The 21,470-nt window shown below is 38.9% G+C and overlaps 1 protein-coding gene across 1 annotated transcript in view; it reads left to right on the top strand.

Moving 5' to 3' along the window:
• The window catches only part of MRC1 (mannose receptor C-type 1), a 97,028-nt gene that overhangs the window by 11,193 nt on the left and 64,365 nt on the right, over positions 1-21,470 (top strand). Inside the window, exons 2-5 of the mRNA XM_025396531.1 lie at positions 2,840-3,241; positions 5,805-5,978; positions 11,727-11,891; positions 18,784-18,897. Of these exons, the coding sequence (XP_025252316.1) occupies positions 2,840-3,241; positions 5,805-5,978; positions 11,727-11,891; positions 18,784-18,897 (855 nt within the window). The remainder of the gene's footprint in view (positions 1-2,839; positions 3,242-5,804; positions 5,979-11,726; positions 11,892-18,783; positions 18,898-21,470) is intronic.

Raw genomic sequence — 21,470 nt, 5'->3', positions numbered from 1 at the left:
TATTTTCGGGTAGAGCTGGTAGATTTCACTATTGTCTTAGAATGCAAAAACAAGCTAAAAATCCAGGCAGACTCCTAGGTTTTTAGCTTACGGATCTCAGGGGATGGTGGTGCCAAGAATGAGAAAGAGAAGTTTGGATGTTACTCATTAAATGCTGTCTGTCTTAGAGTGAAATTAAGATGGACTGCAGATAAAAATTAAACATACAAAAGTCAAATAAGTGTAAAAACATCTGAAGAGGGAACACTATTCATGCATAAAGATTTTTGAATGTCTTCTCTTCAAAGACTGGTTACCAACCGGTTAATTGACTGAATTTGACCAGTTAACAAGACTGTTGTTTGAAAATGCAATGAAAATGGCCAAAGTATAGGTGGAAGATATATTTACTATTATTAACAATGAGGTATTACTAAGCAAAGCTATCTGCAAAGTGGAAGATAAGTCCAGGTTAAAAAAAAACAAAACAGTAGGTGGAATAACACAAACAAATTACATTAAATTTAGAGGCTAGTATAGTGGAGTTTGCAGATATCTATGGCAAAAGTTTCAGAGTTTGTTACATTTTGAGATTTGACAAGATAATTTACCTTTGCATAAAGTAAATGATCATAGTCACTGTTTTTTAAAAAACCGTTTTCATTTTCCTATTTCCTGTGTTTCATGGTGAGCAAAGCCCTATATTATCAACATTCTCATTTTATTGCCAAGGTAAAAAATTACTCATTTTGTCCCACTAGGGCACAAGCAGTTACAAAATGAGATCAGGTGTGGAAGGAAGCTCAGCTAGACGGAAGGAGACTGGGACAGGTATTGCATGTTCAGTGGGCAGATGTCAACTGCAGAGAAGCCAGCAGAGGCAGGTGTCTGGATCCAGGCTTTATTGAGTTCCGATTCCAAGAAATCAAAACAGCACGAATGAGTAACCCAGCAGAGGAGCCCAGGCAGAGGTTTGAAGTTGTAGAGAACTAGGAACCCAGGTAGCATAGAGGCAGTGAGAGTAGGTCTTACTCACTCTAAGTAAGACAGCATTTAATGTGTAACATCCAGACTTCTCTCATTCTTGGCACCACCATCCCCCAAGATCCATAAGCTAAAAGTATAGGCGTCTTCTTGGATTTTCAGCTTGTTTTTGCATTCTAAAACAATAGTGAAGTCTATCGACTGTACCCAAAAATACACTGCAGTAGTTAATTTTATGTGTCAACACAGCTGGGTCTTGGCACCCAGATACTTGATCAAGCACCAGACTGGGTGTTGCTATAAAGGTTTTTTTTTTTTTTTTTTTTTTTTAAAGATGATCATTTCAAGGTAGGATAGAGGTAGGAGGTCTGGAACTAGTGTGGACAAGAGCATATAGAGAAGCGTGTCAGGAGAAAATCTTTTGAGGCAAGAATTTATTATAAGCGTTAAGTTTATGGGTCTAGAACTGATCTCAGAGTGTAAGTGGTGCTAACTTCCCTGCGGCGTTCAGAACAGGAAACAGAATACGCCTTTCAAAAATGCTCTGGAAACACTGAAGGACTCTGCTAGTGGTGTGGTTCTAACTTTTTAAAGTTTCGCTGGAGTTATTTAATTAAAAATAATGAGCTCATTTAGTCAGAACCTCAAACATCTGCACTACTACCAGCTCATTTTGAAAGAACAAGGTGAGTACATGGAATTTAGGAAAATGTCACAAGATGTGTTTAATTTCTGGATGTTTATGTCACAAAAGTAAAACACTCAGTTACTTTCATTTCTATATTCCTTAACAATAAAGAAAAAAGAGAAACCTTTACATGAATTCAATTTTGATTTAATTAAAGGAAAAAAAAAATGCTTACCAGATCCTTTTTTCCTCTTTTGCAAGAGGAAGTTCCGTTCTGCCAGTTAGCAGCTATGTGCTGTTAAGTATAAGCCATCGTTACATATTTACTTAAATCACCAGTTCCAAATTATGAATATACAAAATGTTATTTTTAAAGTTATTCTCGTAAAAATATTATCTCCAATGATATAAAATTTATGTTTATTTGTCCTTTATTGCAAACTTCACTATTAAATTATTAACAAAGAATACCAAAATGTGTTGAGATGCGTAATACTTCAAAATCCTATTCTAGTCCGGGCGAGGTAGATCCCACTTGTAATCCTAGCACTTTGAGAGGCTGAAGTCGGAGGACTGCTTGAAGCCAGGAGTTCGAGACCAGCCTGGGCAACACAGTGAGACTCTATCTCTACAAAAATTAAAAAATCAGTTGATTATGGTGGCATGAGCCTGTAGTCCCAGCTACTTGGGAGGTTGAGGCAGGAGGATCACTTGAGCCCAGAAGTTGGAAGCTACAGTGAGCCATGATTGCACCACTGCACTCCAGCCTGAGCAACAGAGCGAGACCTTGTCCTTTAAAAACAACAAGCAAACACACATCTTTTCTAGGACAGACATGCATTTAATTTTACAGTTTATTGTATTCATTTTACCCAAATTTTCTTTTCCCCATTGATATTATTCCTTTCTGTTATCTCCCTTGTGTGTTCCATTCCTGGACAATCCTTGGGCATGTAAGGTGGGCCTTTTCAGGAGACTCTTCATAGTGAACTAGGACATTTTGAGGACATCCAGCTGAGTGCTGGCACCTTGGCAGGTCCTCAGTCCAGGTTCTCCCTCCAGCTTCAGGGATCCTCAAAGAGAGCTGGCCCCAGGTGTAATCATCAGTACCTCTTTTCCTGCAATCTTAAGACTTTAGGGAAATGGAAGAGTTGGAAACTTTCGACCTAAAATATTGTCCTTGTTACACGAATCCACTTACCCATGCTTGCTTTCTTCTTCTTTTCCTGCTTCTTTCTTTTTAAACAGACACCAGGCAATTTTTAATCTATAATGAAGATCACAAGCGCTGTGTGGAAGCAGTAAGTCCCAGTGCCGTCCAAACCGCGGCTTGCAACCAGGATGCTGAATCACAGAAATTCCGATGGGTGTCCGAATCTCAGATTATGAGTGTTGCATTTAAATTATGCCTGGGAGTGCCATCAAAAACTGACTGGGTTGCTATCACTCTCTATGCCTGTGACTCAAAAAGTGAATTTCAGAAATGGGAGTGCAAAAATGACACACTTTTGGGGATTAAAGGAGAAGACTTGTTTTTTAACTATGGCAATAGACAGGAAAAGAATGTTATGCTCTACAAGGGATCGGGTTTATGGAGCAGGTGGAAGATCTACGGAACCACAGACAATCTATGCTCTAGAGGTTATGAAGGTAAGATGCTTGGAACGTTTACCTTCGTGTCAAAATTTTCTCATCTTCTTAGTTGGAACCTAATTCAAGAAAATCATCACGTTCTTGTTTGGTGTGTACTAGAAATACCAATTGATCAGCATCTTTGTGTTTTCAACTATTCTGTAGAACTCTTTTGAAGACATGATGGTGAATAAATGTGGTAAAAAGTCCCGAATGATACTTCAGCTATTTTTAATTAATGGGAAGGCATTCTTTTAACTTTCTCTGAGGTTTTATTCTTTTAACTATGGGCTACATTTTTCAGAAAATCATTTTCCTTGTAGTCTTTGACCCAAAGCCTCCTAGTTAACATTATAAAGTTGTAGTGATAAATGAATTTTGCCAAATATTTCTTCTCCTTTGATTTAAGTTATCCCTGGAAAAATGATCCATAGAACATTCTTTCCTAATTCAGATTGCCTAAGATGAAATCTTGGCAGATCCCTTGACAACATGGGGTTCTAAATGTTTCTGATTTGTTTTGTCAGGTTATGGGTATTTAGAGACTGTAAAAATTAGACGATTATAAAATGTGAAGGATTAGTTTGTAAATTAATATGCAGTCTATTTAGTTAGCCATCAGAGAAGGTGATACCATCAATGCGGTGGGAGGAATCCTCTTATATGTAGTTGGTTTCTTGACCTCTTGAAGGTTAAATAAAATCAGAGTATTTAGTTCTTTCTTATATTGACCAAATTTCATTATCTGGTGGCTGCACAGAAAATAAAACAAAAATACAAAACAACTTGAAGCCTTGTTACAAAGGCTGGTCTCTTGAGTCAGATGATGTTATAATCACATTTTAGGTTTGGATACTTGGTTATTGTGAAACGTTATCTAGAACAACCTCAAGGTCAGAGAAAGAGCCTACTTTTGGGGACAAGAGATAACCTGTTTCCAAAATTGCTATGTTACTGGGCTACTAAGATTGGTTGAACCTAGCTTATCTCAGCTAAGACTGAGCAGAGCAATTTAGTTCTTTATAAAGCGATAATTTGTGAGCTTTCTATTTTCCATCTACATGCAGAACAGGGGAGAGTAGGAATTGAAGTAGGGTGAGAGAAGGGCTCAGAAAGAAGTTATTTTGAAGCATTTTTCAAACATAGCTTTAGAAGTGATATGAGAGGCAAGCTAAGTGAACACAAAAGAACCTTTCAGGGGAAACTCAATAGAAAATTACAAGGAAGGAGAAGGGTGAATTAAACTTGATGGAGTCAAATTCCACAGATAGGTCAATTGTGCTAATTAAGGAGTTTAACGTGAGGAAGAGTGGTGCTAAGAAATCGGATTTTTATTTTATTTTAAAATATAATATTATACTTCCCTCACCCCCTGCCCTTTTTGTTTCCCCACTGGTTTTGAGACAAATATACACAGGGTTTGGGCTGATAGTTCTCAGACTTTAATATGCTTAAGAATCAATTGGAGAGTTAGTTAAAACTACAGATCCTAAGCTGCCCCTTCTACTAGATTCTTAATATATATATTGGGAAAAAGCCCAGGAATCTATTCAATGATTTCTATGAAGACCTGGGTGATTCTGTGGCATAGGGTCCATTGACTACATTTTGCAAACTCTCCAAAGATCTCCCAGCACTTAAGATGATCCTGTGCCTCAACTCTAGCTCCTCAATGTGACCACGAGATTGGGAACACACATTGAAGACAGTGTTGAAAGGATGTATTGTAGGGTCTCTTTATCTCTGATGAGAACATGGGGGAGGGGGTGGAATGGTGGAACTTTTTGAAAATGGGAATTATTTTAGAAGAATGGAACCAGAATTGTAGACTTAGATGGATTTGATAGTTGTTTGGAAGTTCGGACTGTAAGAAGAGTAAATTGACTGCAGTTACATGATGTGTCAGTGAGGTAGTTGGGATTCTTTTGGCCTCATCAGTGTTGGGTGTATAGAATGGCTCAGTAATTATTAAATAGAGTTAGTTAATAAAGCTGGCAGGCGTGGTGGCTCATGCCTGTAATCCCAGCACCTTGGGAGGCTAAGGCGAGAAGATTGCTTGATTTCAGGAGTTTTTTTTAATCTAGAGATTCCAAAGCTTCATGATTCTAATCAAGAGAGAGAACTGTTTCAGAGGAAATTCAGAAGTTAAAGCTGGTGTCAATAGAGGAAGACGGAAAAGATAGTGGAAAATGAAGTGGTACTATGAGTTATTATTACCACTTTAACTAGTACCACTTCATTTTCCACTGTTATTGGTACCACTTTGAATTGTACCATTGGAACATTTTCAAATGGTATAACTTAACAAATTAGTCTCATTTGAAAATGTTCCAAAACACAGTGGAAATGAAGTGGCACTAAGAGTTATTTGCTAAGTACAGACTGCTCTATGTACCCAGCAAAAGACTAGGGTAGAAGGAGAAGGAAAAAAAATAAGAACAACAACAACAAAAATCCCTGTGTGGGTGCACCAAGTGTAATCAGAAGAGTAAGACCAATTCCTTCAGTAGGCTTCTGATTGGAAAGTCAATGTTCAGAAATATCACTCACATTCCAAGTTCAAGTCAATGTGTTTTTCCAGCCATGTATACACTACTGGGCAACGCCAATGGAGCAACCTGTGCATTCCCATTCAAGTTTGAAAACAAGTGGTATGCAGATTGCACGAGTGCTGGGCGGTCAGATGGATGGCTCTGGTGTGGAACCACTACTGACTATGACACAGACAAGCTATTTGGATATTGTCCATTGAAATGTAAGTACTGTTTATCACCAAGAAAAGTTGGGTACATTTAGTCTAAGAACGTAGTGAAAGACCTTGAATTTATCTAGAGCATTTTTCCTCAAAGTTATTTCACGTTTACAACCTCATTGTACCTACTACAGCCTTTTACAGATGTCACTATTTCTATTTTTCAATGGAGAAAATGATCTATATTGGCTGAGGACTAGAACACAGATGTTGGACTTTCTACTGTAGTCTTTGTATGTGTATTTTGATTTTGCCAGCAAGACTAGACTCACCCCTACTATCTCAGCATTCCCTGAGATCATGCTAAGAGGACTAGACTGCACCCCCATGGTCCCAACATTCCCTCTATCAAGTGACCTCTTTATTTATTTATTTATTGAGACAGAATCTCGCTCTGTCGCCCAGGCTGGAGTGCAGTGGCACGATCTCAGCTCATTGCAAGCTCTGCCTCCCGGGTTCACGTCATTCTCCTGCCTCAGCCTCCCGAGTAGCTGGGACTACAGGGGCCCACCACCATGCCCGGCTAATTTTTTGTATTTTTAGTAGAGACGGGGTTTCACCGTGTTAGGCAGGATGGTCTCGATCTCCTGACCTCGTGATCTGCCTGCCTCGGCCTCCCAAAGTGCTGGGATTACAGGCGTGAGCCACTGTGCCCGGCCATGACCTCTTTATTTTTGCCAACTATCAGTTACTCAGTGAAAATTATCCTGTACACAATGTATATATACTTAACACTGGAGGTAGGTAGGCATGCTATTATTTCCTCATCTCTGACATGCCTTACCTTTATGAAATCGTAGATCAAAAACAGAATTCAAAGGAAGCCACAAGCATGTGGTTTGATGGAGAAAGACGTGAAGGTCCTGAATTTTGTGTCAATGTCGTCAAAAGCGTTCTTCACAGTGAAAATGATAGTCATGATACTCTTCTTACGTTTAAGTTAAGAAGAGTGCCATTTAGTTTCACACAGCTAGAAATCAATGGAAATGGGTAATTTATATGCTTGAAGGTTTCTTAAAAATGAAAATTCAAGTTTAATTGCAAGGATGCAAAGTAAGTAGTATTGCATTATCTTAGTGGGAAGGCACCAGAGCAGATGAATTCTTGGTGTTCTTCCGCGCTTAAAAATCTGTAAGCAAACAGTCAAGTCAATTTTAGGTGGGGTGGAGAAGGGCATCATGTTGCGAGGCAGAGCTGGGGCTGAGAAAAGAGGAAAAGGAAGCATTCCTCTTTGCTTCACGTTCCCCATCACCAGACACCCTCTTCCTGACACTGGCTCCACCCTTCCCAAACTTCTTACCCGCAACCTCTCACCTGCTACTTTAGACCAGATCAGAGCAGCTCTTGTTTCCTGGTATCATCCAGAACTCTTTCTCCTGCTGCCCTGCAAAGGGACTGGGCAGAGCAAAGAGCATTCGATATGGTCTGGAATGATTATGACACTGCCTGAGTCACAATAGAATCACAACTCAACTTTCCAGACCACAACCCCACACGTAATCACACTATTTCAAGCATTATTGCAAAACAGAACGACTTACAAAAATATCTGAGTTTGACAAATGAAAGCCAGAATTCTAAGAATTGTCCTTATTTGTCTCTCTGGATTTATAATCCCTAATTATCCCATTAAAAGTAAATTTAATTTCTGATACGTGTATACTATTGTAATTGTCTTCAGAGTGCAGTCTCTCCATTCCGAATGAATACTCACAAAAGCCCACAGGCTTTCTGTTCATAGCAACACTGCTCTCTCGGTCTTAACTGAGGTAGTTCTATTTGTCTCTCTAACGTCAATCTTTAGAAAGACGTTTGATGTCCATTGAAGGTTTATAGATGTCGAATATTTGTATTTGAAATATTTTTGTCCGAAACACATTGAGCAATTTTTTCCTAAGATAAAGCAGTACTTGGTTTTCAAGTGATTGAAAGTGCCTTTCTCCTTTACTTAATAAGAATGATATTTTCTTAATCTGTTTCATGGAGTTTCTTAAGGGTTTCTATTTCACGGGTCCAACTATAGCATCCTCCACATAAGTGAAATTGACAAAAGAGTTAGATGAACGTGTGATTTCATGAATGAAATGTGGAGGACAAATGCTAAGTTACTAATCACAAAGAAAACTCACAACCTTGGAAATCCTTGGATGTACGTTGGAGACATATCTTGAGTTTGTTCAGTGGAATAATTTTTTAGTCTTATTACTTGTATTTATGCCTTCACTGTCAAATTACATATTTTTTCCTGTTAAATGTAAAATAATCATAGAAAATAAATTGTTTGATTTCAATATGCATTAAAATTTTAGAGCACATTTTGTACATTTAATATCTTTCTTAAAGGGCTTTATAGTCTTACAATCTGTTTCATTTTGTGTTCTTTTCAAAAGAGTTTTTTATTTTATTTATTTATTTATTTTTGAGACAGGGTCTCACTCTGTCACCCAGACTGGAGTGCATTGGCATGATCTTGGCTCACCACAACCTCTGCCTCCCAGGCTCAAGTGATTCTCTTGCCTCAGCCTCCTGAGTAGCTGGGATTATAGGCACCCACCATCATGCCCGGCTAGTTTTTGTATTTTTAGTAGAGATGGGGTTTCACCATGTTGCCCAGGCTGGTCTGGAACTCCTGACATCAAATGATCTACCCACCTCGGCCTACCAAAGTGTTGGGATTACAGGCGTGAGCCACCACACCTGGCCAAGCATTTTATTTTAGATCAGCTTTAAAACTGGCAGGTTTTATACAGGAGGATGAGGAACTAGTTATTAACCTAGTAACACTTAATAGATGCTCTCCATTGTCTGTTGCATCATTTATTGTAATGCTTTCCTTCCATGGGGACATTATTTTCAAGTATCATGAGAACAGGAAAAGGAAAAGTCTTGGTTCTCTCAATTCTCTGGAGCAACTTTAGCTTCCAACATCAGTTGTGTTGGTTCACTGTGGGAATTTGAACTCCTTGGGGAGATGGTATGCAATCAGCAAACCTATACATTCATTGAGAAATATGTTTAAATCCCTTGGTTTAAAATATACTTTCTTTAAGTGAAAAGCCAATTGCGTTTCCTTCTTATGTAATTTATGTCACTTGCCTCCATTCCTAGGTTAAACAACAACAACAACAACAAAACCCTTTTTTATATCTCACATTTTCTATATATATAGATATTTATATATATTTTCTATATCTCTATATATATTTTCTGTGTGTGTGTGTGTGTGTATATATATATATTTGTAGACGGAGTCTTGCTCTGTCACTCAGGCTGGAGTACAGTGGTATGATATCGGCTCACTGCAACCTCTGCCTCCCGGGTTCAAGCGATTCTCCTGCCTCAGCCTCCTGAGTAGCTGGAATTACAGGTGTGTACCGCCACACCTGGCTAATTTTTTTTGTACCACACCTGGCTAATTTTTTTTTTTTTTTTTTTTTGTATTTTTAGTAGAGACGGAGTTTCACCATGTTGGTCAGGCTGATCTGGAACTCCTGACCTCGAGATCCACCCACCTCAGACTCCGAAAGTGCTGGGATTGCAATTATGAGCCAGGGCGCCTGGCATTTTCTACCATATTATAAACAAAACCTTCCTCCACGTGTCTAAAACGAGTTGTTTAAAACATCTCTATCTTCAAATATACCCCAAATTAATCTCATTTGAATGGTCTCACTGACATAGACATGAAACTAGCAAGAGCTCAGATCATTATAAATTTAGTATACTGATTCAAATTTATTTTTATGTAAACATATGATGATTTTGTAGTTAAAGCATCTTAAAAATTTCTATGCTGTTGCCTGAATCAAATTTTGATATGTTTTCTTCCTCTTCGATATGTCATGGGACCACAAGTTTCATATCATGGTGTGTGGTTTGCATATTACAGAAAGGTCTATGATCACTTCCTCATCAGATATAAAGGGCAATTAGATACAGTTAAGACTTACAAGAGTGTAGGCTATATGCTTATGGAAAATTGCCTAATTTCTTAGCAAATTGAGTATTTCTCAGAACATTTTCAGAGAAGTTATATAGTACTTCCTTTTCTCCTTACAAATAAATGAAAAGATTATTACTTCACATGGCTTGTAAGCAGAATTTTATATTATTAAAAAGAAAAAAGAAATATGCACTATACAAAGCATGCAAAAACCTTTCATTTGTTTACTGGCTTCACAAACATCATGTATGTGAAAGACTATCAATAATATTTATATATTATTGGCTGCTTATAGAGTACAATCAGGTTTATGGAATTTATTAGGAATCATAACATAGCAAAGGAAGAAATCAGCTTTTGATTTTTTTACTCTGTGGAATGAAAAAGTTACAAGCAACGTTTGCTATTGCTAAGAGCTCCACCTGTATTAAATATATTCTAGCAATGAGAAAACGAGACTCCAAAAGTTAATAATTTATCTGAAGTCAGGTCTCCAGTGAGCTATAGGACCTCAGGTGCAGGCCCAGGCCAGTCTGTCTGCAGGAGTCTGTTACCTTCCCTGCTGACAACCTTATGCTTCCAGAAAGACCAAACTAGAATGTGCAGGCAAAGGCAAAATATCTACCTGCCGAGAAGATGTACGTTTATTTTCTTTGTTTTCCCTGCCTTACTTTGCTAGATCAAGGAATTTGGGCTGGTGTCTGTTCTTTTAAAACAAGTTTTATTCACTTTGGGAGGCCGAGGTGGGTGGATCACAAGGTCAGGAGATCGAGACCATCCTGGCTAACACGGTGAAACCTGTCTCTACTAAAAATACAAAAATTAGCCAGGCGTGGTGGTGGGCGCCTGTATTCCTAGCTGCTGGGGAGGCTGAGGCAGGAGAATGGCATGAACCCGGGAGGCGGAGCTTGCAGTGAGCCGAGATCATGCCACTGCACTCCAGCCTGGTCGACAGAGCGAGACTCCGTCTCAAACAAACAAACAGACAAACAAACAAAAAAAGTTTTATTTTTATTTTTATATATTTAGGGGGTATATGTGCAGATGTCTTGCATGCATATATTGCATCATGGCAAAGTCTGGTTTTTTAGTGTACCCATCACCTGAACTGTGAATATTGTACCCAACAGATAATTTTTCAATCCTCACCCTCCCACCTTTTGTAGTATCCAAGGTCTATTGTCTTTCCATTTGTCTCACTTCCCAACTCAACTGATCCTGAAAGGGAGATGGTGCCTGCCTTTCTTTCTTTAGGAAGGGGGAAGAGACTGGATGTAGTTGATCCTTTGAAACCTCATCCCCCACCTCCTACTTCATTTCAGGAGTAAAGAAAATCTCAAAGCCACCTTAAAAACAAGTAAAACAGTACGAGCATGGTAGCTCACATTTGTAATCCCAGCACATTAGGAAACCGAGGCAGGAGAATGGCTTGAGAACTGGAGTTTCAGACTAGCCTGGGCAACATAGCGAGACCTAATTTCTGCAAAAATTTAAAAAATTAGCCAGGTATGGTGGTGCATGCCTGGAGTCCCAGCTACTCGGTAAACTGAGATGGGAGGATTGTTTAACCCCAGGAGTTGGAGGGTACAGTGAGCCAAAATCACAGCACTGCCCTCCAGCCTGGATAACAGAGCAAGACTCTGTCTCAAAAAATAGAAAAAGAAAAAGAAGTAGAAGCAGGGAAAAAAAGAAAGGAAAGAAAGAAAGTGCTTCAGGCAAAAATACTCCTAGGCTGGTTTAAATAATGCTCTTCACTCAAAGTGTTTTCCATGCATAATGCATCAAATTCCATCTGATTTCTTTCACAGTTGAGGGCAGTGAAAGCTTATGGAATAAAGACCCGCTGACCAGCATTTCCTACCAGATAAATTCCAAATCCGCTTTAATGTGGCACCAGGCAAGGAAAAGCTGCCAACAGCAAAACGCTGAGCTCCTGAGCATCACAGAGATACATGAGCAAACATACCTGACAGGTAATGACATGAAAAGAAAAGTCACAAGTAAAATCAAGAGTGCTTTATTTTTATATAATTTAACTTACAAGTCAACAGCACAAGTGTTTATAGATGTTATATGACAGAAGCAGTTCTTAAGCAGTTTATGCAGATGTTATGCAAATCTGTACTCTGAAAAGGACACTAGGAATGGCAAATAGCTCTCATCTCCTGAGTCAACTGTTGGTTGTAAGAGTCTCTAGAGCCAGTGCTAAGAGGGATTCTGAGGGCTAATCTAGAATCAGAGTAAAATATGCCACAGTCGATTAATGATGTCGTTCTTGGACGCAAGGCAGTGGAACAATCTTGGTCAAGTATCCATCATCCAGGTCTAACCTGAAGCCTCTTGGTCAAGTATCCATCATCCAGGTCTAACCTGAAGCCACAAGTCTTTCATTAGCCTCATAGAGGTCAAAATGATCAATTAAAACAGCGCTACCACTGGCAGGGACAAGTCAAAGGCTGCTTTGAAACCCTGAAACCCTGAGTTCTTTTTGCCTCCCGTCCCTTGAACCCCCAGGCTCTACCAGTTTTCAGTTTTTATTGATACTCTTTCCACAGTATGTTTGGTTTGGTTGTTGTTGTGTTGTGTTTTGTTTTGTTTTGAGATGGAGTTTCCCTCTTGTAGCCCAGGCTGGAGTGCAATGGCGTGATCTCAGCTCACTGTAACCTCCACCACCTGGGTTCAGGTGATTCTCCTGCCTCAGCCTCCCAAGTAGCTGGGATTACAGGCGCCTGCCACCACGCCCTGCTAAGTTTTGTATTTTTAGTAGAGACCAGGTTTCTCCATGTTGGCCCGGCTGTTCGTGAACTCCTGGCCTCAGGTGATCCACTTGCTTCGGCCTACCAAAGTGCTGGGATTACAGGCGTGAGCCACTGCACCGGGCCAATGTGTTTGTTTTTAAAACATCTGTTCTTATTAGATTGTGAAGACTAAAAGAGCTAAAGTTTGCTTGAGAAGAGAGTATCTGTTTTAGGTTCTAAAATATACACTTGGGGAAACAGAGAGATTAGGACCAGAAATTAGTGTGGGAGCAAAAGCATCCCTGATTTCTTGCCCCCAAAATCTCCTCCCTTGGTTTCTCTGGACACGGCTAGATTAATATTAACCTGTCTCTGCTCCTATGACTGCCGTGTTCAAAAAATCCCTGTGGTTTCTCATTTCCCATCAAATAATTAACAAAATACGTTTTGCCTGACATTCAAGATTGCCATCTCCCGAACATCTTGCATTTTGCAGTCCCGACAAAAGAGAAGTCTTGGGTTCCTTGTTTTTCCTCATCCATTCTCACCCTCATATCTTTTCCCATATCGTTTCTTTTGGCTGGAATTCTCACAATTGTATACAGTTGAAATGCAATTCTGTTTCCATCTGCATTTCTCTTATTTGCTTATTACCACTTTTATTAATATAATAGTTACTCACACATATGTCCTGCTTCCTCGACAACACTATAAATACATTAATTTGTTATTATTTATTTACTCATTCATTCACTCATTCCCAAGATACCTGGTACCCATGTGCCAGGCTTTGTGCTAGGTCCTGGGGACATCAAAGCTGACCCTGTCTTGTCCACATGCAGCTTCAAGTCCAATGGGAAAAAACAGATGTAAACAAGAAAACAAACAAATGAATAGGTACCAATTACAACAAGTCCTGCATGGAAAGCAAACTGAAGGCCATGTGGAGATTGTGTCAGAGGGGGAAATAGCTGAAAACAGGGAATGTCTTGTGAATATCTATGTCCCCTCTCCCCACAAGGAGATTCACACAGAGCCTTCCAAGGAAGAGTCTTGCTGAACGTTTGCTGACTGACACGTGCAGCAAAATAAAAATACTTAGAAATTCAATCTCCTGTTTGGAAAACTAGACAGTTCATGGCAAGAAGACAGTAAATGCAGTGGTTCTTCTGTGGGAAGTGGCTTATTCATCACCTTGGAATTCTGTTAAAGTGATGATGCCTGGGCCAAGACCCCGAAGATTCTAGATCAGTAGGTGTGACTCAGGGCACAAGAATCTGCCTTTCATCAAACTCCCAGGTGATTCTGAGGCAGCTGGTTGAAAGACCATTATCTGGTAAAACACTGTGTGGGTTCCTGCTGCGTCCAGGTGCCAACACCAGGCAGCGGAGCAGAGGGGCTAAGAGCAAAGATTCTGGAGCCAGACTGCCTAGGTCCCAGCTCTGTGAAACTGGGGGAGTTCGTGGGGATTTCCTGAGGCACCTGTGCCTTGGTGACCTTGTCTGTTAAAGGAGCTAATGTGTGTGAACCCATGTAAGGGCAAGAGCATACTCCCTACCTGGCCTCGTTTCTTAGCACCTACCTTTTTCCAGCTATTTTCAGATGACACCCGTCACCAACCAGAACACCTCTCTCCTATAAGTTATTGTTAAGGAGACTGAGGATAGAAAGCAGTATGACGTCACTGTGCATTCATAGTCTTAGAGATAGGGTTCTTCCTTTGTCTACTCAATTATCCTGTTTTGCATTGACCTTTAGGACCCTTCTAATAGTGGAACACAAAGGATCAGAGTGATTCATGTTTACAACCATGCACAAAAATAAGGAGGAAGAGGAGAAAGTACAGAAGAGACAAAAGTAAATTTATGTAGATGATGAAGGAAAAGAAAAGATGATTCGAGGCAGTCCTGGGGTTATTTGGGCAGACCTGCAGGCACGAGAGAAAATGTATCAGAGGTGGTCTGGGCACAGTGGCTCACGCTTCTATTCACAGCACTTTGGGAGGCCGAGGTGGGTAGATCACCTGAGGTAGGAGTTTGAGACCCGCCTGGCCAGTATGGTGATATGTTGTCTCTACTGAAAATACAAAAAATTAGCCAGGCGTGGTGTCAGGCTCCTGTAATCCCAGCTACTTGGGAGGCTGAGGCAGGAGAATGGCTTGAACCTGGGAGGTGGAGGCTGCAGTGAGTCGAGATCGCACCATTGCACTCCAGTCTGGGCAACAAGAGTGAAACTTGTCTCAAAAAAAATAAATAAATAAAAATAAAAAAAGAAAAAAGAAAAAAAAGAAAAGAAAAAATATGTATCAGAAATGCAGAGGTGAAATGGTTTCAGTTGGTGTGCTTCTGGTTTTGTGTTTGAATTTGTTTATGGGGTGTGTTATCTCTTGGAAGCCCGGGGACAGAGCACAGGTTACTTTGTGCTCTCTCCACCAGCTACACAGAAGGAACGAAGGATCTGAGCCGACAGCGGCTTTGCCCAGGCACAGACACATTTCCTGGTCTCCGGACTCTGCTATCAGACTCCTGCTGCAGGAAATGCTTCCCTAATCAGCAAGGGCTATTCTTGTGTCCATCAGGACAGCAAACAAGCCCCAGGAGATTCAGAGGCTAGGTTCACCTCAGATACTGACGTGAATCTTATCCAAGCCTCCGGAATTTCAGTCAGCAAATTTTCACTGGCATCTGGATAAGAATGGCATCTCTAATGAGATTTGTAGTACTTCCTGCCTTTCTTTAAGTAAAAAATATCAGGCATTAGAACAAGAAAAAATCTGACAGGGAATTTAAAAAATAGGGGAAAGATGTTCTCTCCTCACTGTTTATTTGAAAGAAAGGGATGACACTCAGCATTGATTGAGATATATTGGGGAAGAATAGAAAATAGTGGTGTGAGTGTGTGATTGCGATCCACTCTCTTTTGGAAAATACGCCATTAAAATGAAAAAACAACCTACAAAATATTTACACTTTTAAATAAGTTTTCTTTTATATGAGGGTTTTGAAAAGTCAGTATTTTTTTTTTTTTTTTTTTTTTTTGAGACGGAGTCTCACTCTGTCGCCAGGCTGGACTGCAGTGGCACCGGGGCTTAAGTAATTCTTGTGCCTCAGCCTCCTGAGTAGCTGGGGCTACAGGCACATGCCACCACACCCAGCTAATGTTTTGTATTTTAGTAAAGACGGGGTTTCACCATGTTGCCCAGGATGGTTTTGAACTCCCGAGCTCAGCTGATCCGCCAGCCTCCGCCTACCAAAGTGCTGGGATTACGGGCGTGAGCCACCACGCTCGGCCAGAGTCAGGGTCATTGTTTAAAAATGTAGAACCTGGTGTGATGACTCTATGATTAAATTGCCTACCATTACTGAAGAGCTACCATGTAGTAGATTCTGGGCTTTAGTTCTAAAGCCTACAGCAACTTCATGAATGAATACTATTAGCCCCACAGTATAGATGAGATAACAGACTAGGAGGGAGAAGTTAGGGAACTTACTTAATGCCTACTGTTTAGAAAATAGCTGAACTGGAATTCAGCCGTCTTTCATTTCACTCTGCCTGTGTCTCACGCACAGAACACCTGGGGATCTGCTGGTTCCCAAAGCACTAATGAGAACCCTTAATTTTGTCAACATTTCCTGGCTCCAGTAAATGTATTCCAGATTGGTGGTGATCTGATTTCATATTATCTGCCGGGTGAAATGTTTCTGCCTGGCAACACGTTTGTGCACTACCCACAGCTGTTTTATCGTCTTTCCTTCTGTTTCTACCCTGAAAAATGTTGGGACACTCTATGGAGTCCCTGAGTCCTGAATCAGATTTATGACTCCTTATGTGCAGGATGAGGATTTACAGAACTGAAATAAGATATAGGAAGTGAAATTTGACTTGTTTCCCGATTGTTTTTACCAGTTTCCTTTGGTACTGCCTGAAAAACACATTGGACCTCACATAAGAAGAAAAAAAAAAAAACAACACGAAAATAAAAATACCAGTGTAATATTGGACTTTTGTGTCTCTTCTATCACATCTAAGTTCAAAGTTGGTATATAACCATTTCAGACAATTAGCAAGTTCAGACAACGTATGCAGAAAACTTACGCCTTGAGCATGTGAGGCTGGACGCGGTGGCTTAGGCCTGTAATCCCAGTGCTTTGGGAGGCTGAGGTGGGAGGATTGTTTGAGTTCAGGAGTTCAAGACCAGCCTGGGCACTATAGCAAGACCCTAACTGTACAAAGAAATTTCTGGTTTGAGTTGGTGTCTGGAAAAAAAACAAAACAAACAACAAAAATTTAGCACGTGGAATTGTAGCTTTTTGAGGCAATACTAAAATATTTTGGTCTGTTCTTTTATAAAATTACAAAAGCATATTAGAGAAAATTATTTGTGGGCAACACTCATCTGCTTTAAGAGATATATTTTAATCCAAGGTTTGAATTTTGTTTCGAAGTCACACCTTTTGCCAACCTTAATTCAATATGAAGCTATTGATAATAATAATAATGGTAATAATAACAGTAGTAACTTAACATTTATTGGGCACATACCGTATGTCAGGCCTTGTTTTAAAAAGTATTAACTAATTCAATTTTTCAAGACAAGTTTATAAGTACTTAGAGCTGGTAAAAAATGTCAAAAGATATTTCTCTTAAAGAGCTATTATCATTTCTTATGCCAAACATAGTAATTTAGTTACGTAATCTCAGGCAAAACTGACTTCAATTCTTTAATCAGCAAATTATTTACAATTTTTAAAACTTAAATACACTTATTTTCTTAACTAATTTTTTTAAAATCCCAGAGTTATTGGTTTTGGGAATAGCTAGTATGAAAATGCTACTTTTAGGAGCATGTCCTGTAGAATACATCTCTGCAAGTAGAGAGATAATTATTATTCAAGTTAGTACAACTTTAAATAATTTGTGAAAATTATTTTAAAGAATTTCTTTTAAAGGTTGTTGAGTACAGTGTTGTGCAACCCGTAGTCTCAGCTACTTAGGAGACTGAGGTAGGGGGATCGCTTGGACCCAGGAGTTTGAGAGCAACCTGAGCACCATAGTGAGACTCCATCTCTAAAAAATAAAAATAAATTTTAAAAATGTTTTTAAAAGCCAAAGGATAGTTATTGTTTTAATTAATTGCTTTTAATCAATTAAAATAACTCAGAACAGAGAATTATCATTGATGGTTTAAAAAAGATAGAAGTGGCTGGGCACGGTGGCTCACGCCTCTAATCCCAGCACATTGGGAGTCAGAGGTGGGCGGATCACCTGAGGTCAGGAGTTTGAGACCAGCCTGACCAACATAGTGAAATCCCATCTCTACTAAAAATACAAAAATAAATTAGCCAGGCATGGTGGCCGTCACCTGTAATCCCAGCTGCTAGGGAGGCTGAGGCAGGAGAATCACTTGAACCCGAGAGGCGGAGGTTGCAGTGAGTGGAGATTGTGCCACTGAACTCCAGCCTGGGTGACAGTGTGAGACTCTGTCTCAAAAAAAAAAGAAAAAAAAATTATAGTGGTAATAATAGGTTAGAGTGTTTCCTGTTGAAGAAATGAGGTCCCTGTTGTTTGTAGTTTTATGACTTCCACATCAGTCCTAGTACAGAATTTGAAACATTGTAATTGTAATTTTGATTTCTTAACTGCTTAAGCAAAGCATCCTTGGTGTTAGCATAAGCCCTTAGTGATTAGTATTTAATCATCATTTTAATGAAGAAGAGAAATTGACTTTAAAAAATCATAAAATAAAATTCTTAAAATAAGTTTTGAAATACGCAGTTGAGGTAATACTTAGTCATATTCACACAACACTATCTTTGACACTATCCTTGAGAAAGTAGATAATAGGTAAGATGATAGGGTTTGAAGCCTCATTGGATCTGGGTTGGAACCTTAAAAATCTTTCCAGGTTACCTATGCTCCCTCTGCCTCAGTTTCCCCACCTATCAATGAAGGTAATAATTTTACTTGCCTTAGATTGTCAGGAGAATCGAAGGAGACATGGTAGGCATGATTATTGTGACTTCCCTCAATTACATTTTGAGTCAAACACTTAATTCTGAATTTAATTTCAACTGTTTTCTGAATGGCAGTTTCTTATTTGTTTGTTTTGCTTTCTTTAAAAATATAGGATTAACCAGTTCCTTGACCTCAGGACTCTGGATTGGACTTAACGGTCTGAGCTTCAACAGCGGTTGGCAGTGGAGTGACCGCAGTCCGTTCCGATATTTGAACTGGTTACCAGGTAGGGTTAAGCCTGTCTGTGCTGAATTAATCCAAATTTAAGTCATCTAGATGCCTTGAAGACCTTTATTATCTCACCTATTGATCTCAAAGAGAAGAATTGTTAGACTTCATCAAATACAGTTCATTTCACCTTGCTTTGAAATCTACCAGCTAGATTTCCATATACTAAACCTTAAGGTTATATACCAGCTTCCTGGGATAGGGATTTGTCTGCCAGGATTCTCACACAAATCAATAAAGGTCTCTGTTTAAAGTTTCAATTCTCAGTGTATCCCTGATTTGTTGGGTATTACATTCAAAAGCAGATGTTGTAGCTACTCTTAAACATGACTTCCTAAATATGCTAGCTGCGTTGTTACTATGTACTTGCTGTTGCATCGACTTTGTCACCATCCTTGAGAGGATTGGCCAATATCTCTTTGTAAAGTTGGACAAGTGGATTGAAATTATTTTGGGTTGGAGAATTTTTTATGACTGTACCTTGAGTCATGAGCTATTTGCAATTTTGCTGTCCTTGTGACAATGATTTTAACATCTACATTAACAGCCCCCTTTCCTGTTTTTGATTTAGTAGCACTGGATTTAAAATAGTATCTCAGTCACAGCTTATGATATTCCATATTAGCATAAAAATTCATTAGCGGTTTCTTGACGGTTTGTAGTTTATAGAAAAACAGTTGGGGATGATAAAACCTACAACAACTTTCTCATTGTTTAGAGGATAGAAAATGCTGTGAGCTAATTGTTTCCACATTGTCATAACATAAAAGTAACAGAATATAAAATAAGTTTACATATTGAGCAACTGTTTAGAGAAAACAAAAAAAAGATATAAAGTTTTTATCTCATTCACCAGTACCAACTAGTGTTAGTAGCCACTTGAGGCCTTCTATTGGGTATGAATCCAATCCCCACCCCTCAATCCCACCCCAGTGCCATTTTTTTTTTTTTTTTTTTTTTTTTTAGGAAAGAGTGCAATTAATGATTAGTGATGTCTGCCATGGGTGTGGGAAAGGACGGAAGTATCATATTAGTCACATCTTTACTTATCAATTCTCCTATGGGCCATACTATTATAATACGGCATTCTTCAGACAGTCAGACTTCTTTTCTAAAGCCATTGAGTGGTTTTTGTATTTGGCTTAGAAAATTAAACTCTCCTTTTTTTTTTTTTTTTTTTTGAGACAAGGTCTCACTCTGTTGCCCAGGCTGGAGTGCAGTGGCGCAGTCTCGGCTCACTGCAACCTCAGCCTTCCTGGCTCAAATGATTCTCGTGCCTCAGCCTCCCAAGTAGCTGGGATTACAAGCATGCACCACCATGCCTGGCTATTTTTTTTTTTAATTTTTTTGTAGAGATGGGATTTCCCCACATTGGCCAGGCTAGTCTGGAACTTCTGAACTCAGGTGATGTGGCCTGCCTCAGCCTCCCAGAGTGCTGGGATTACAGGCGTGAGCCACTGCACCTGGCCAAACTCTCCATTTTCTGTATTTGGTTTATTGTATTACAAGAAGAAAAACTGCAATAAAACAACATTTCAAATAGATGCTAAAACATGAGAGAAAATTTTTAGAGAACATATTTTGGTTTAAATAAACTATATTTTACTATGAAATTCCAGTTTCAAAGCATTACTTCAACAAACGATGGTTACAGTGCTGTCACACAAGTCTTGAGCTAATAATCAGTTCTATTTTTTCTGGAATGCGGGAAGTCAAAATTTCTGGAATATGGGAAGACTTACGGCAAGAGAATACATATAAAATATCATTTTTCTGTGGGTGAAGATTTTAGGTGTCTGTCTACCCATTCAGCCAGATGCAATTAGAGAGTACTGGTTGCGCTCAATCTGATTTATTAGACAATAAAATTTATTAGGGGACTAGAATGTATTCTTTTCTGTGTTGCTAAATTTTTATGCACAGTAGGCAGTCATTTAATTTATTCAATCAGGGGTGATGATTATGATATTTAACCACTTGGATCCTACAAGTTCAGGGAGAACATTTCTGAGTTAACTTTGGGTGAAGTAAAGAATGAAAGTGGAATATGATTAAGAAAGGGAAGTAAATGCTTTTTAAAATTAAACCTCAATTCCTAAGAAGTAGGCGCAAGATTAAATTGCTTTGCGAAATGGTATGAGAGTTTCTTCCAATGAAAATTAGAGATCTTGTGGAAATTAAAAATCGGTTTCATATAAATTGTTCAGTCAAGCATTCAATTGAATAATTACCAAGTAATGAATCGATTAAAATATATTCCCTTTTGAAGTGAGAATATTTTGCATAAATGATGTGTAAGCATGAATTCAAATATATAATAACTATGGTAAACATTAAAACCACTAATTAATGTCTCAAAGTTGAGAGAGGTATTAATAAATGTATAACATGATTTTCTAATTAACACATTAATAACTAATAGCTAGAAAATGTATTTTTTTCTTGAAAGTTTCCTTTTAGTGCTGATACCTTATCTGTTAGTTCAGTTATCCTGTTATTTTAGTTACTGTATCAACAAATATTTAAGATATCTTTATGCTTATTACTAACTTTATGATAACTTCATGCTTA

The sequence above is a fragment of the Theropithecus gelada genome, chromosome 9 (assembly GCF_003255815.1).
Source record: "Theropithecus gelada isolate Dixy chromosome 9, Tgel_1.0, whole genome shotgun sequence".
In the NCBI taxonomy this organism is placed as follows: Eukaryota; Metazoa; Chordata; class Mammalia; order Primates; family Cercopithecidae; genus Theropithecus; species Theropithecus gelada.
The sequence above is the reverse complement of the archived record's forward strand: the minus strand, read 5'-3'. Positions and strand labels throughout refer to the sequence as shown.